The 14,397-nt window shown below is 44.6% G+C and overlaps 1 protein-coding gene and 1 long non-coding RNA gene across 2 annotated transcripts in view; both read right to left on the reverse strand.

Moving 5' to 3' along the window:
- Positions 1–2,547, reverse strand: part of LOC135268337 (uncharacterized) — a 60,308-nt gene extending 57,761 nt beyond the window's left edge. The window contains exon 1 of the long non-coding RNA XR_010336630.1: positions 2,471–2,547. This is a non-coding gene — a long non-coding RNA (uncharacterized LOC135268337). The remainder of the gene's footprint in view (positions 1–2,470) is intronic.
- Positions 2,548–5,097: 2,550 nt separating this feature from the next.
- VGLL2 (vestigial like family member 2) lies at positions 5,098–13,017 on the reverse strand. Its single transcript, XM_012460436.2, has 4 exons — positions 12,731–13,017; positions 10,070–10,379; positions 7,514–8,035; positions 5,098–6,205 (listed from the first exon to the last, which is right to left on the reverse strand). Exons 1-4 carry the CDS (start codon positions 12,809–12,811, stop codon positions 6,165–6,167), a joined length of 954 nt encoding a protein of 317 aa, XP_012315859.1. The 5' UTR covers positions 12,812–13,017; the 3' UTR covers positions 5,098–6,164.
- Positions 13,018–14,397: the final 1,380 nt, after the last annotated feature.

Below are 14,397 nucleotides of genomic sequence, written 5' to 3' on the forward strand. Positions count from 1 at the left end.
TACACTCCACAATGCAAGGTGGAATACAACTAATACAGCACCTTTAGGCAGTGCTTCCAAAGGCATCAGGAAATTCCATCAAAAAGCTGGTACAATGGGAAACAGTCATTTGATACTAGAGGAAAATTATCCAATTGCTTATACATTGAGTATAACAGATTATACATTGGGTGAAATACTCTTAGAAGAAAAAAACATGAAATAGGATTGTACTGGTAAAAATAAATTTAAAAATAAATCATTTTATTTTCTTTTCCATCCCATTTCTCAATAATATCATTATTGCTAAAGGGCCAATAATGTACTTGCTAAAAACAGGAGCAAGACTGTAGTTTGGGAATTCACAGGAAAGGAAATAAGTTTGGGACATTCCCATCAATGATCCCAATCATAATTGTTTCTAGCAAGTTTGTGCTTAGAATTTTAAGATCCTTAATTTTTGTTTCTGAGTGAAAAAAAATTTATATGAAATATTCTAAAGAAGCTTCCAAATTATAAGGTAAATGGAATATTTTCCTAGTTGTAAGTATGGTAGAGATTGAAGTATGTACTCCAAAAGTACATGTTGGTAAAAATTTCTAATTGCCAGCTAGATCACTTAGAGTGGTACAAATATTGATTAGGAATAAAAAAAGTTTTAATTCTTTAGTTTCGTTTTTGAGAGTTTAGTTTACCTTTAACCTAAATTTCATACATGTAATCATAATTATATATTTATTTATTTATACATTTTTGATAGAAAGTAGAAACAGCTATGAGAGGATAGATTGAGCAAAGCCGTTGTAGCCATTTTGAAGCACTTGGAGATAAGCAGAGGCAGAGCTTACTGAGTCTAAGGACAAAACAAAAGAATAGGAAATATGCTGCTGCTGCTTTTCTAGGTGAATTAACTGAATTCCAATAAGGCTGAGGAAATTCAAATGTCTCCATTTTGTTTTACAGGAGCTTAGTTTCACAAGAATACACCGGAAACTCACAGAAATACTGTAATTTGAAGTAGATCTGACCCTGTGTTCTGGAGAACTTCAGATTTTTCTCCTACTGAGTTAACTCATTTTTTTAAAGTGAAAAATTCCAAATGAAGGGGTCATATGCTTTACCAAAGTTTTATATATATATATATATACACATATACACATACACACACCTTACTAGAATAATGTGTGTTTGTGTATATATATATATATACACACACATATAGACACACATTCTAGTAAGGTATATATATGTGTATATATATATACACGTATAATGTATGCATTTCTCTAAAGATTAAAAATTATTTCTTCAGCAAAATATCTTACTCTTTTCCCTTGAAAAGAAAATTTGCCTGTCTCTTAAAGTCAACTTGGATTAGCAGAACCACCTCTGCCGACGCTTGTCAGTGGCCACTCCTTGCCTGGACATGATATTTGGAGGTCATGGCTGGAAACAAATGGGAGCTGTTTTTGGAGGCTGCATTGCCTTTTTAGGTTATGAGGGTCTCTCTGTGTTTAGGATAACATGATTGACAGCTCTATTCTAGCTCCAATTAGCACCCTATAATTTATTAGCTTCTGCTTTCAGATTATGCGTTAACTTCACAAATATTTCAACCACGGAAACAGCAGCTATCAAGTGTCTCTTTCCTGATCCAGCCTTCTGGGGCTGCAGTGAAATACAAGGAAAGAGCAGTACAGTTGGTCTGTCAAGTGAGAATAATCATTTGTGCCTGTGCCTGTCTGAGGGCATGATGTCTCTGATTTCTCTTTAGGCCTGCATCTGTGTGTGTGTATTATATTTGTGGATAGATTCTATTGTGCAGATATCACATTTGCATTATTAGAGTTTCATATTTATAAGCAATAAGCAACAGTTGGTATTTAGGAAATGTGAAATTAATATTTGCCTAACCCTGCTGCTTGTGTAAATGCCGCAATTTCAGTTACATACAGACAGCCACAGTAATAATAATACTGTCTTATATTTATTCCTTTACTCCAGATTTTAGGAATATATAATAAATCCTAAAAATTTAGTAAGAAAAAATGAAATATACGGAGAAAAGAGCTTGGCAAGTATAATCAAAATGTGAATTATTTGCATGAGATTTGTCAATAAACTGTTAAAGCACTTTTAAAAAGTGATCTTAGGTTTTTCAGTTTCACTTATTTTTAAAGTATTTTCACATATCTTTCCATTTTTCTTCCATGCTTAGAAGACATCCTAATGAATTACACTAATAAATTCAATTTATGGACATAGCATTTACATGAAAGCAGTTTGTTTAAGTTCTATTGATTTTTACCCCTCCAACTCCGAAGTAATTGTTCACTAAGTGCTTAAAAAAAAAGAGCTTTTTTATTTTGACAGAATACATGCATAGCTGCATGGAAATGTAGGCGTTCTCATTCAAGGCAAAATGAAAACTGAAGTTACCCGAAAGCTGTTTTATCCAGATGCAGAAGGGCACAGAAAATACCGTACTTACCCAGAAAAAGTGAAAAGAGAAGTGTTCAGTCAGGGGTTCTGAGTCCCAACACCCGCCATCTCCCATCCAGACCCAAGTCAATCTTAAGTTATTGCTAGAATTTGCCATGCATTTAAATAGAACTTCAAAGGGGGAAATGAGACGGGATGGCAACTCTCTTTACACTGAAGGAATAGAACAGATAGAGTTCCCTGTAGCTGGGTGACCGAATTCTCAGCCAGAGGGCAATCGGCAAAAGGATTACTTGGTAGTGGAGAGCCGTCTCTTTCCTTTTCATCACCTCACCTTCGACCTAGGCCAAGTGCAAAGGGAAAACTGTGGGCAAAGAGGACACGAATGCCAAGGAGAGGGGTGATTAGAGGAGAATATAACCTTTCTCTGAGCCCCCTGACCAGGTATAACATATGTAAAAACGTCATGTTTGCCTTTCCTCATGCCATCCCTCATTTCCTTGAATGTCCTTTTTTCAACTGCTAGAACCTTCTCTGATCTGCATGGTTTGACTACTATTAGCAAGACAGGCATGAGAGTTCGTATTTTGTGTGACTTGAAGTGAGCCTGAAGAATGTCAGGTAGGTCTACCATTTCACCAGAGTTCTCCTTGATGCTCTTATTACACAGGAACAAATCATTATAGATCTAGGTCATCTTGCATTTCTACCTGAGGAAGGTGTGGAATGGAGGGAAATGCTGTGGTTCTTGTGTCATATGCGCCAGGTCGCTGGAGCCTGGACTGGCTCAGCAGTCTGGATGGTCTGTTCAGGACTGCCCCAAAGGTCGGTTCCAGTGAATGAGTCTTCTCACCAGCAACCTGATATTAGGGTCAGATGTAGCTTAGGAGAGAAGTTTCAGTAATCAGAACCATGTGGCTGGGAGGATGTTCCCTGTGGGTTCTGATCGCAGATCTTTGAGTGTTAATGCAAATGGGGTGCAGGTAAACAGCCCCTTCAGTGGGGAATACGTGGAGATGTCCAGCAGAGAATGAACTGCCATGCTTTCTTCAACAGTGTAGTTAGTGGCAAATTCTGAAAAGCGCACTGGGATTCAATGCATTTTATTTACACTTGTATATACCAGGGATTCATGCCAGTGGAACATGGATTAAAAAAATCCACAGACAAGTCCAAAGCTAATTTTAGTTATTGCTTCAATGTCCAAACCTCAGGCTAACTCTTATACAGCTTGATTAGGTTAGGTGTGAAGAATTTCAGAGTGGTGAAGGCTGTTAAATACTGAAGTAAATAAGAGAAGCAATAATACCTCCCTCCGGAAGAAGAATAGAGAGCCGCATCTGACTGAATGGTCTAAGTAGTGTCATTTGATGGAGTTTGGACAATGTCCTATGACAGTTCATTTGAGACTGCAGATGCTCTACCAAAACATCATCAATCTGTGCTTCTCTGACTTTTTTCCCTTCTTTATGCATCTATTGTGGAGAAAATAAGCCCAACGTTGAAGAGCAAAGAGACAAATCAGAACTGGACAAGGGGTCACTGCAGTGAATAACAGTGCAGCCCTGCACCGGCGCTACATGGGTTTGCAGCCTGATCTGCCACTGATGAGCTTCATGACTGGGAAAATTATTTCTCCTCTGAGTGCCTTAGTTTTCTAATAGGTAAGAAGGAGAACATCATAATAAATACCATATAGAATTGTGAGGCTTAAATGAGTTAATCTATAAAGATCAGTGCCCGGTGGATGACAAACAATTAACATTATTTAAATAAGTTATGATTATTGTTATCAGATGTGATGCACATAATCACAGAGTACCTTCCATCAGAGTGCAAACAACAATATTCTTGGAACGATCACATCTACTTCACAGGTAGCCAAATGACAGAAAGAGGGTATGGGGAACTCTGCCAAGCTCATGCTGTGAGTTAGATCCCTTAACTGCTTCCAATTCTTGAGACTTATCCAAGATAAATTATATTTGCCTCTCATGTTATAATGAAGATCAAGATTCAGACTAATATTTGTATGGGCATCAACAAGGTACAAGGGCACTTTGAGCAGCACATAAAATCTCTCTACTGGGCACTTTTATGAAAGAACAGAAATAACTGTGTTATCAAGAGGAAACAAGGGGAAAAACTATCAGTTTCTTGTTTAATAATCTTTTATTGCCTAGTGAGAGATTTGGTTTCTTAGCCTAGCTTATTAAAATGTAAAATAGCCAATACTTCAGAAACACTTTTAACTGATGACTCTATATATTGAGTCTAGAATTAACATGTAACAATAATTCTTTTCTGGAAAATAATAAATCTGTACCAGACTGAATGGTCTACAGGTAGTGCTTTTTGTACCATCTTTGCTTCTGACTTCTGAATGCTAACAGGCAAGACCTTGACCTCTGTAGGCCACAATTTTCTCCTTTGTAAAACAGATAGGGGCACCTAACTTCTCATTCTCCAAGGCTGATGTGAGATGGAAACAGCTAACAGATTCCTAGCACAGCAAACACAGTGGAAACACAGAAAGAACTATCTATTTATCTATCTATATCTATCTATATCTATATCTATATATAATATTACTGACATCAAATCATAGTACTATGTTATTTTATTCTACTAGAAAAAAACTAAGTTATTTTCTTTTTATGAATCAACACAGTGAACTCATAGTAAACAGACATCTTTAATGTTCATCTCTTCTTCCTTATCACCTTCAGCTTTGCCCACGCACAGACCCTTTCCCCTGCCCCAACACTAAATCACAATCAGAGAGACTGAGAAAAAAATTCGAGGTAATGGAGACTTCATGCACATTTCTTCCGCTTGTGGTGGTTCCCAGTTCTTCTCCGTGGAGACAGTTCAGGTCTCTCTTTGTTTTTTTTCATCCAGAGGATAGAGGGACAGAATTTGTGGGAGAGAAGGCAGAGAAGGGTTTCTTCTTTCATCGTAAAATGTTCCTTGTAAAAAATATGATATACATACATACATATATATATATATATTATATATCCAGTGCAATTGCAATTGTTCTGCCAAATACTGAGAAATGCCACCTTGGTTGATATATTTCTGGAGTTTTAAACAGTTGTCTTACAACAGCTGCATTTTAGTAAGACTTGGGCAGGTGGCTCCAGATAAGCCACTTGCCACTCACATTCAGGCTGAGGCTTCCATGTTCACAGTCCAAAGGAAAAAAGTGTATCTTTGCGTCTGGAGTGGGCGTTGTAGGGAGGGGATGGACAGGAAGGGATCTGGAGGCTGAGAGGTGAGGAAGAAGGAATTGACTTCTTTTTACTTCTCTACCACAGTCTTAGATGCAAGTACACATACATTTTAAAATCTGACATTAGTAGTGTTAAAATCACACTACCTAACAAAATAATTCACATCAGCATAAAAAATATTCACACCAAAAAGTCTCATTTTCTTTTCCCCCTTTCCAAGAAAGCTTATGATATCATATCACCTGACTAAGCCATCTCACCACAGATATTTCCAGTGATTCGGCCAAAAGTCAAACATAACTCAGAGTCTTTGGATTTGCTCTTTCAGCAGCAGGAATTATTTTTAGATGAATTTCTGCAGTTGTGGTTTTTGGTTTTCCCAATACACTGAGAAGTCTGAAGTCTCTGCCTTCCCCCATGTCCTCATCCACGGAGTGAGAGGCACAGATGCTGAGCCTCCAAGGCTGGTCAGAAGGGAAGGGGAAGGGGAAACCCTGGGTCAGCAGATCAGCTCAGGAGGGATGCACCACAGAGGGAATAACGACGAGCTGCAAACCAAGATCAGAAGCTGTTACAAACCCACTCCATTTCAGCTCTGAGTGCCATCAACTCCACTACGCAGAGACCTACAGGGAAGAAGGTGGGCTGTCTAAAACCAGTACACATCCTTGCTTTTGTCCTGAGGCTGCAAACCTGAAAATAGAAAGAGGATAAAAGAGAAAGAGGAGGTGGAGAGGGAGGGAGGGAGAGAGAGAGAGACAGAGAAAGAGAGAAGAAGAGGAGGAGGAAGAGAAAGGGAGGGAGAAAGAAGGAATGGGGAGGGAAGGCACAAGATATTTAAGGAAAGAAAGACAAAACACCACTGTTTTATTGTGAAAGTCATAGAATTCATCTAAAGTTCAGGGTGGGGGGCAGTGACTGAAAGTAAAAGCAAAGCAAACAAAAAAGTCAAATCACTTAAGGAAAGGGGCAGTGGGCAGACTATAAGCCAGTGATTGCACTTATTTTATAACTATTTCTTTCATTTGCCCTAACAATAAGAAAGCAAAAAAGCAAACTCTTATTAACTATACATTTGCAATTCTTTAAGCTAGAAACAGGATTGTTATTTTAAAATATTTTTTAAGTTTTACATTTTTAAGAGATCTATTTTATTTGGCAATTAACTTGATAGCAGGATCACATTTTTCTTTCCTTATAACTGTCACTAGGTAACAAAATCCCCCAAGCCATGTTAGATTTTAAATTATACTCTCAATAGCTACTCTTGATCAGCTCTGTCCAATACAAATACAATGGGAGCCATAAACATAATTCTAAATATTCTGGTAGCCACAATTGGAAAAAAAGTAAAAAGAAATGACAGATGAAAATTAATTTTTATAATCTATATGCAATGTGTTGAAAATATTTCAACATATAATCAATATAAAAGTGTTAATGAGATGAATCTTACGTTCTTTTTCAGCACAAAGGTTTGGAAATCCAGTGTATATTACACACTGACAGCACATCTTAATTCGGCCTCACCACGTACCAACTGCTCAGTGGTACCATGTGTCCAGCGGCTACAGTATTGAACAGCGCAGAGCTAGAACTTTTCCACCAAATTTTATTAAAAAAAAAAAGCCTTCTGTAATATTTACCATCCAGGTTAGGGTACGGTTCTACTTTCTCATCCCGCCTACCCGTTGGCACAGGGCCATCTATCAGTGGAAACACGACGGTGCCATGTAGATCCTTGGGCCACAGAATTCAAGGTCTCCAAGGAGGATTAAGGGGGTCTAGGCACAGCCCAGGGTCGGGTACGTGGGGCCGAGGGGTTCTGCGGAGACCAAACTTCTTCCTCTGCTTACCTGAGTCCACGCTGAGGCCCAGACCCTGGGCCACGTCCCCCGAGGGGCTCGAGAAAGGCCCCCCCGGCGCGGCCCAAGCGGCGCCCGCCGGCTCGCCCTTGCCAGAGAGCTCGCAGGGAGGACTGCCGGGCGCGGGCGCCGGGGCGGGTGCGAGGCGGGCCGGGCGCCCCGAGGCGGCGGGCATCAGCAGCGGCCCATAGCGCGGGTCGAAGTGCGGTGCGTAGACCTCGTGCACGGCGGCGGGGCGCGGGTAGGCGGCGGCCTGGGCGCCGAGGGCGCCGCCGAGGGCGTAGGGGTGATGCGGGTGCGCGTGGTGCGGGTGCGCGTGGTGCCAGGGCTCGGTGGCGCCCTGGTGCAGGTGGCCATGCAGCGCGGCAGGCGAGTAGGGGTCGGCGGCGGCGAAGGGCAGCTCCGAGTGCGCGGTGGCCAGAGGGCTGCCCAGAGGCGCGGGCACTGGCGCCTGGTACGCGCTGTTCCAGAAGGAGGCGGGGAAGCTGCGCTGGCTCATCGGGAAGGAGCAGTCTGCAGGCCGGGGAGGCGGAGTGGAGGAAAAGAAGAGAGGTGCGTGTCACTGCGGCGGGACTCAGCGCCGACCTGCAGGGCCCCTCCCGAGAGCTGAGGGCGCCGGGCAGGCACAATAGGCTGGCAAGTCACGGCCGAGGGCAGAAAGCAGCCCTCGCCTCTGCAGCGGCGTTTTTCTAAGGGGGCTGCAGTTTGTGAAAGCGAGGTGGGGGTACTGCAAAGGAACCCCTGAGAAAGAGGCCTGCTTCCTCCCATTTCGCAGCCGCCTCCTCTGTGCGGAACCGAGTGGCCGGGAGAGTAAGAGCGGAGAGACGCCCTCCGCGACTCAAGCCTCGAAGCGCAAGGAGCTTCCCGCGACTCAGTGCAGACACGGTCTCCCTTTCTCAGCCTCAGCCTCTCCTCAAGCTAAAGATACCTCTCCCCACTCTTGGTCGGCCGCCTAGGGATCTCACTACCCGCTCTCGTGTTTCAGCCTTCCTGGCTCCAGAAAATGTGCCCCTCCAAGGTCTCTGACAGCCTGAAAGTCCATCGACATATTTTGAAGTCTTGCTATTATTAGTTTTCTTTCTAGAAACCTTCTTTCAAATGTTTTTCTCCAAGAATTCAAGCAGAAGAGTAAACTAGTCACATTAAAAGTGCAGCTCTATTATTTGCACAGAACGACACGAATAGACAGGTCTTTTATCCGACGTTTACATTAACTTTCTGCATTAAAGTGAGGACGCCAGCAATAATAGTAATTATTATTACTATTGTCAGCATCACTGTGGGCCCCTAGCCCGTGGTAGCATTTTAAGTGATCAGCGTTTAGATCTCATTTGTTGCCATTAGTAGAGAGGGAGAGAAAGATATTTAATTCATGGAGCCTTTATGGAACACCTCCTCTGTGGAAGGCATCTGCACCATATACTAGAGAATTTTAAACGAATTGACAATGCATTCTAAGTGGTGAAGAATCTTCCTGTTAAAAATATTTAGGCAGAGAATAAAAAGAATATTATGTATCTAAAATGAATGTTTTTTGGATCTTGTCTAAGGGCAAGCCTTGTGCAAACTGCCAGACTCTCTTATGGAAAAAAGAGGGGGTGAAGAGTTGCCACTTCCCTCCCAAAGACAAATGAAAATTTGTTTCCTTTTTTTCAACAACATCCTCTTTTCTCAGCTTGGTACACATCAAATACAGCTTAGTGAGCCAAGTTTACTTAATGGTTCCCCCACCTTTGCCTTGTTGGTAATAAAGGAAAGTTGAGATTTCAGAATAGAAGGGAGATTTAGTTGACTTGTCCAACAAATAATTGTCCTAGGCTACAAAAAAGCAGTGCTTTGTGGGGGAAGGTAGAAAAATAAAAAGGGTATGTGTTTTGGGAAAACTCTTAGAGGTGTTTTGGCTGTGATTTTTGTTTCTCTGTTATTTTACTTGCTACTGAGACACTTCTGCTTCAAGATTTCCCAAGTAATAGGAGCCTGGTGAAAGGCAAAGGTTGGTTTTAGGAGACATTCTCAAGCAGGTGTTGCCTGCATGGAGCTCTAGAACTGTTTGCAAATGGGAAAATGTTTACAAATTGGGAAAGTGCCCTTTAAGTTAATGGCGCTGAAGATCCTTCACTCACTGGTTTGGGAGGGTGCTGGAAACACATATTTTTCCAGCATATTTACATCCATTTTCTTGTTGGAGTCTTATAGCTTTCTCTGGGGATAGTTAGGAGGGTAAGTGTTATTCTAATTTTAGAGAGCAGTAAATAAAGTGACCTCAAAGAGGTTAAGAGACTTGCCCAAGGTCATATTGCTGGGAAGTGGTGGAGCCAACACACAAGCCTAGGCCCTCCAATTCCAAGGACAGTGTTTTGTCCAAGAAGTTTTTTCTTATACCTACGCCCTTTCCCCGTGCGTTTTCCTTACTTTTCCCAAATGCTCCTCTGCACATTGTCTCTGACACATAATATTCTTTTAGCTGCACGTTTTTAGGCTCCTGTAGGTGGAGCCCACACTGAGAGGACCCTCTATGGGTCTTTCCCAGCAGAACCCCATACTCACCTCGCCAGGGCCCAGAGCTCCTTGGTGCTTTGCTGCTAGTACAGCTGGGAGAGTAGCTGCTGGGTTGGCTCAGGGCCCTGCTGAAATGTTCATCCACCACAGAGCTGATGTCCCCCTGGAAATAAGTGAAGAGGACGCAGCGGGAGTTGATGTACTCTGCCTCTGGTGGGCGCTCTTTCTCCGGGCTGCCTTCTTCCTCTTTTATACTGGCTGGGGTTTGGCTGGAAAAGGAGGAGCTGCCGCTGCCACTGCTGCTGGGGCTGGCATTGCACTCCTGGGCTTCCTGCATTTTGGAGTAATAGGCTAGTTTCTGCTCAGAGAGAGAAAGAACAGAGATGTCAATTTCAAAAGTGATGGCAAATTCGGTTCAGACTGACTCCCTCATCCTAATTCCTAAGGTATTTATGGGAAAACTGGCTTATGGGCCTAAGCCTTGTGCTGTTAGCATAAAACCAGCAATAGCGGGGCAACATAGTTAGCAGTCCTCCCAACCTGCATCCATGCAAGGGCAGGCTTCCTTAGAGGAAGATTGTGGTCCTTGGTCCCTCTGACGCCCGGAAAATTTCTCCTAAAATGTCTGGGTGAAAGTCTCAGGAGACACCTAAGCAGCTAGGTTTAGAGCGGAGTTTGACCTCATAGCTGGGCTCAGGGCAGATATATTTTTAAAATCAGACTCCAGGGGTAAAGGGCACCCAAGTCCAGTTAGGGCCTGACTGTTCTCTGCCTGAGAATCCAGGGCAGAAGCACAGGATACAGGACAAACATCCTCCTGATGGAATGGGGGGGGGGACCCTCTACCCCTACAAAATCCACTCCCTGCAAATAGGAATGTGTGAAGGAAAGCAACCAGGAATGTAAAGGAAGAAATGCCACAGTGGGTTTGAAATAGTTACATTTAGTAATGAATTATGTGTGATAAAAATCTGGGGTAACATTATGACTGGGGAAATATGGATCATTTTAACAAATGCAAGCTGATATTTGTTTGGTTACCCATACGACATCCATTTAAAAGCGTGCCTCAGTTTCTAAACAGATCTTCTCTTTAATAAGGAAAAACTAGTGGATTATGAATATTTCCACCTTCATCATCTCCACACATATTGAGGAAATGATAAAAAGGAGCAGACGGGAAGAAAGTTAAGATCCTGGCTGTGAGTTGGGGTAAATCGAGATGTCTGATAGTGATTTTAAAAAGCAAGTGCAGCTTCTGTGAACATTTTCTTAGAAATGAGCAATGGACTGGATTAAGTGTTAAAGCATTCCGCAGGCAGAGATGGCCTTGAAGAAGGGACCTGAGTCGTACAAAAATGAACAAAGATCTTAATGCAATAGATTGGTTCAGGGTCTGGAAGGAGAAAGGGCCAGTCAGAAAACCAATCCACCTCTCTCCTCTTTGCTTGCCATAGTCCCATCCTGGGAAGAAGTACATAGAAGCTGCAGCCAAAAGGTTTGAGTTATTTGGAGCTAAAAGATGTAAGGTTTAGCAATAGCACCACTTCTAAATACCACCTCCCTACAATGAGGAACACTGGTGATTCCTCAAATTAACATTGATACAAAACAAACTGCAGGTTGTAAAGTTTAAAAGAGGAGAAGACGAGGTAAGAAAACAAAAAGTGAACCCTACCCGGTCCATCATTAATTCATCAGGAAATTTCCGAATAGACATTCTAAATTTGCAGAGAAAATTAGCAAAAGCATCCACTGGGGTGTTGGCGTGTATTTCAGTTTTCCCAAAGCAGGTGACCAAGCTCTCACTTTCCAACCTGGAGGGGACCCCTACGGCCCCCCAAATGTATATTTCGTTCTTTTCCTGGACTACTGTCCTCAGTTTCTGCTACCTCAGCTGAGGAAATGGAAGGAAAATGGTTCAAACAGACGCAGCCTGAAGGAAAGAGAAATTGGCAGAATTGAATGGAACTTGAAGAGTTTGCAGAACCCGGGTTGAGTGGTCTTCTTTAAGTGCTTGTTGAAAGCAGAGCTGCCCCATTCAGCTATTCAGGCTGGAGAAAGGCAAAGTACTGTCTATCAAGCTCGCCTCTGCCAGGTCAATCGGACTCCAGATAATACTCCCAGAAATTCGCGAAGAAAAAATTGTAAAACTGCGCGGTGCCCTTTGAAATGAATTCGCTGGATCTGGAATTAATTGCCCTGGTCGCCGGAGAATTGAAACGGAAGAAACTACTCCTGAGATAAGCTTGCAGGGATGAGAACACCGGCTCTTGAATCTCAGAAAGAGGCTGGCCTTTGCTTTTGGTTCTGTTGTTACTTTCACCACTGGGACTAAAGTTTGGTTTTCCCTGCGAGAGCTTTGTCTGCATTTCCTGTTACTGCACCTGGCTTGGAAGAATCTGGAGTCCGACAGACTCTAAGAAGAAAATCCAGCCCGTGCCTTCCTCCTCTGATTATTCCAGGGAAACCCTAGGCTCACATTAGCAGGGCTTAGCTGCTTCCCGAAAGCAAACCGGGGAGCTAAAGGGGTTAGCTAATTGCACTACCAACTGGAGGCGGCTCGGGCAATCACTGCATCCCGGCGGTGCCCGCCCAGGTCGGACGCCCGCGACGCGCGGAGGCGCAGCGGACCTTGGCGTAGAGGTCGTGCCGCCGCAAGCGCGGGGCGCGCCACTCCTTCCCAAAGACCCCAGAGGAGACACATACCTGGTGGTAGGGGGTGTAGGCGGCTGCGAAGTAGGACTGCGGAGGACCATAGACTTGGTACATAACATCCAGACAGCTCATGACTCTCCGCAGCGGAGACGGTTAAGTGTATTTTCATTAACTCTCCTTCCGCGGAGCTCAGCGGTGCTGCCTGGGCGGCGCTTGGACCCGAGCTCTGGAGTCATCAGGCGGAGCGAGGCCAGCGCGCTCCGCGGCTCGGAATCCCGCTGTCTCGCTCCCCTCCCACTCCTGCGATTTTAGTCCCGATCGCGCTTCAGGGCAGAAGCGCCTGAGCTCCGGCTAGTGGGCCTTTAAAGCCCACGCCCCGCGGGCGTGCTGACGCCACTCGGGGGCTGTGGAGGGGGAGGGGGCGCTGGGGGGCGGGGACCGGGGGCCCAATGGGGAGCGAGGGACGCCTGTTGGAGAGGCGGCGAGTGTGTTTCCCGGGGCGGTCAAGGGTGCCAAAGACTGAGCGGTTCCGAGAGGAGCCGAGACTTCCCACCGCGAGTAGGAATCTCCCAGGATAAAACAGGAAAGAGAGAGAGAGAGAGACAGAGAGAGAGAGAGAGACAGAGAGAGACAGAGAGAGACAGGGGGCGGGGATGGCGGGATCCGGGCTCTTACATGCAGAGAAAGAAAATTGGAGAAAGGTCTCGTAGGAGAGCCCTTGTCTCATACTGTAGAGAATGCCATATTCTCTACGTCCATGCGTCCATCTCTGGTCTCATAAGTCCAGAAGTGCCAAGGTGGGGCAAATTCTCTGCTTTCGGTTCCTGATGATGTTTGGGGAGGATGATGCTGTCCCTTGGAATCCCCTAGGGAATCCGGGTCGTTGCAGACAGAGTGTCGGAGTCCGGGTACTCCTCCCGGGCCCGGAGGAGCTCCCTCTGCGGGGAAATGGCAGTGGCTGAAACCTGTGACTCCTGCCCTCTGATCCACCTCCTTTCGCTCCCTCAGACCTGGTCCTCCTGCCGCCTGCACCACACCCCAATTCTGCTCTCTTGGTCCGCACCATTCTGCCCCTCTAAAGTTCGATCCCGCCCCTTTCTCTTTGATGTTCTCCACCTGAGCCAGTGAGCAGCCTCCGGCTGCTCCCGGGGTGAGCTGCTTTCGAGGAGTCCAGGAGGCCTTACCCGGCCCCCTCTGCCTGGCTTTCCATGCTGGGGTCTTTTCGGCCGGAGTCCTTTAAAATTTTGGCAACTTTTGGAACAAGGTTTCCTTGGCGCTAAGAAGAAGCATCCTAGGAACTGCACACAGAGAGGTCTTTTGCTACCTCTTCAGCGGGTAATACCAGCTGCGATGGTATGTTTCATTTTGCAGAGCTGGAAGTAAATGCATTCCAACTATAAAACCTGCACCACCGTTCTCTCTCTGGCCCGCCCTGAGAGCTCTGCTGGCTTCCTCCTTCCAGCGACCCTCCCCATCCTTTCCAACCCTACTCACCACGAATCCCTCGGAAAGGGGGGTGTAACAGTGAAGTCTTCAGTTCTACAAGTTTAGGAACGCATTGAGACAAGGTTCTCTAAGGCTGGGTCAGGTGGCGGAAGGGGCATTAAGGGAATAGTGGCGGGCTAGACTTGGGGGCCCAAGGGAAGAGGTTGGGAGCATTAAGAGTCTAGACTCAAGAAAGAGGCAGCATGGATTGCAAACCCTAGCTATCCCCCAGT

Source organism: Aotus nancymaae, unplaced genomic scaffold, assembly GCF_030222135.1.
Source record: "Aotus nancymaae isolate 86718 unplaced genomic scaffold, 86718_ANA_hifiasm-v0.15.2.pri h1tg000040l, whole genome shotgun sequence".
Classification (NCBI taxonomy): domain Eukaryota; kingdom Metazoa; phylum Chordata; class Mammalia; order Primates; family Aotidae; genus Aotus; species Aotus nancymaae.

Coding starts and splice junctions, on each gene's coding strand:
- VGLL2 (XM_012460436.2), bottom strand. CDS start 12,811: ATGAGCTGTCTGGATGTTATGTACCAAGTCTATGGTCCTCCGCAGTCC. Junction 10,380..12,730: donor CCTACACCCCCTACCACCAG/GTATGTGTCTCC, acceptor CTCTCTGAGCAG/AAACTAGCCTATTACTCCAA. Junction 8,036..10,069: donor GAGCTCTGGGCCCTGGCGAG/GTGAGTATGGGG, acceptor CCCGGCCTGCAG/ACTGCTCCTTCCCGATGAGC.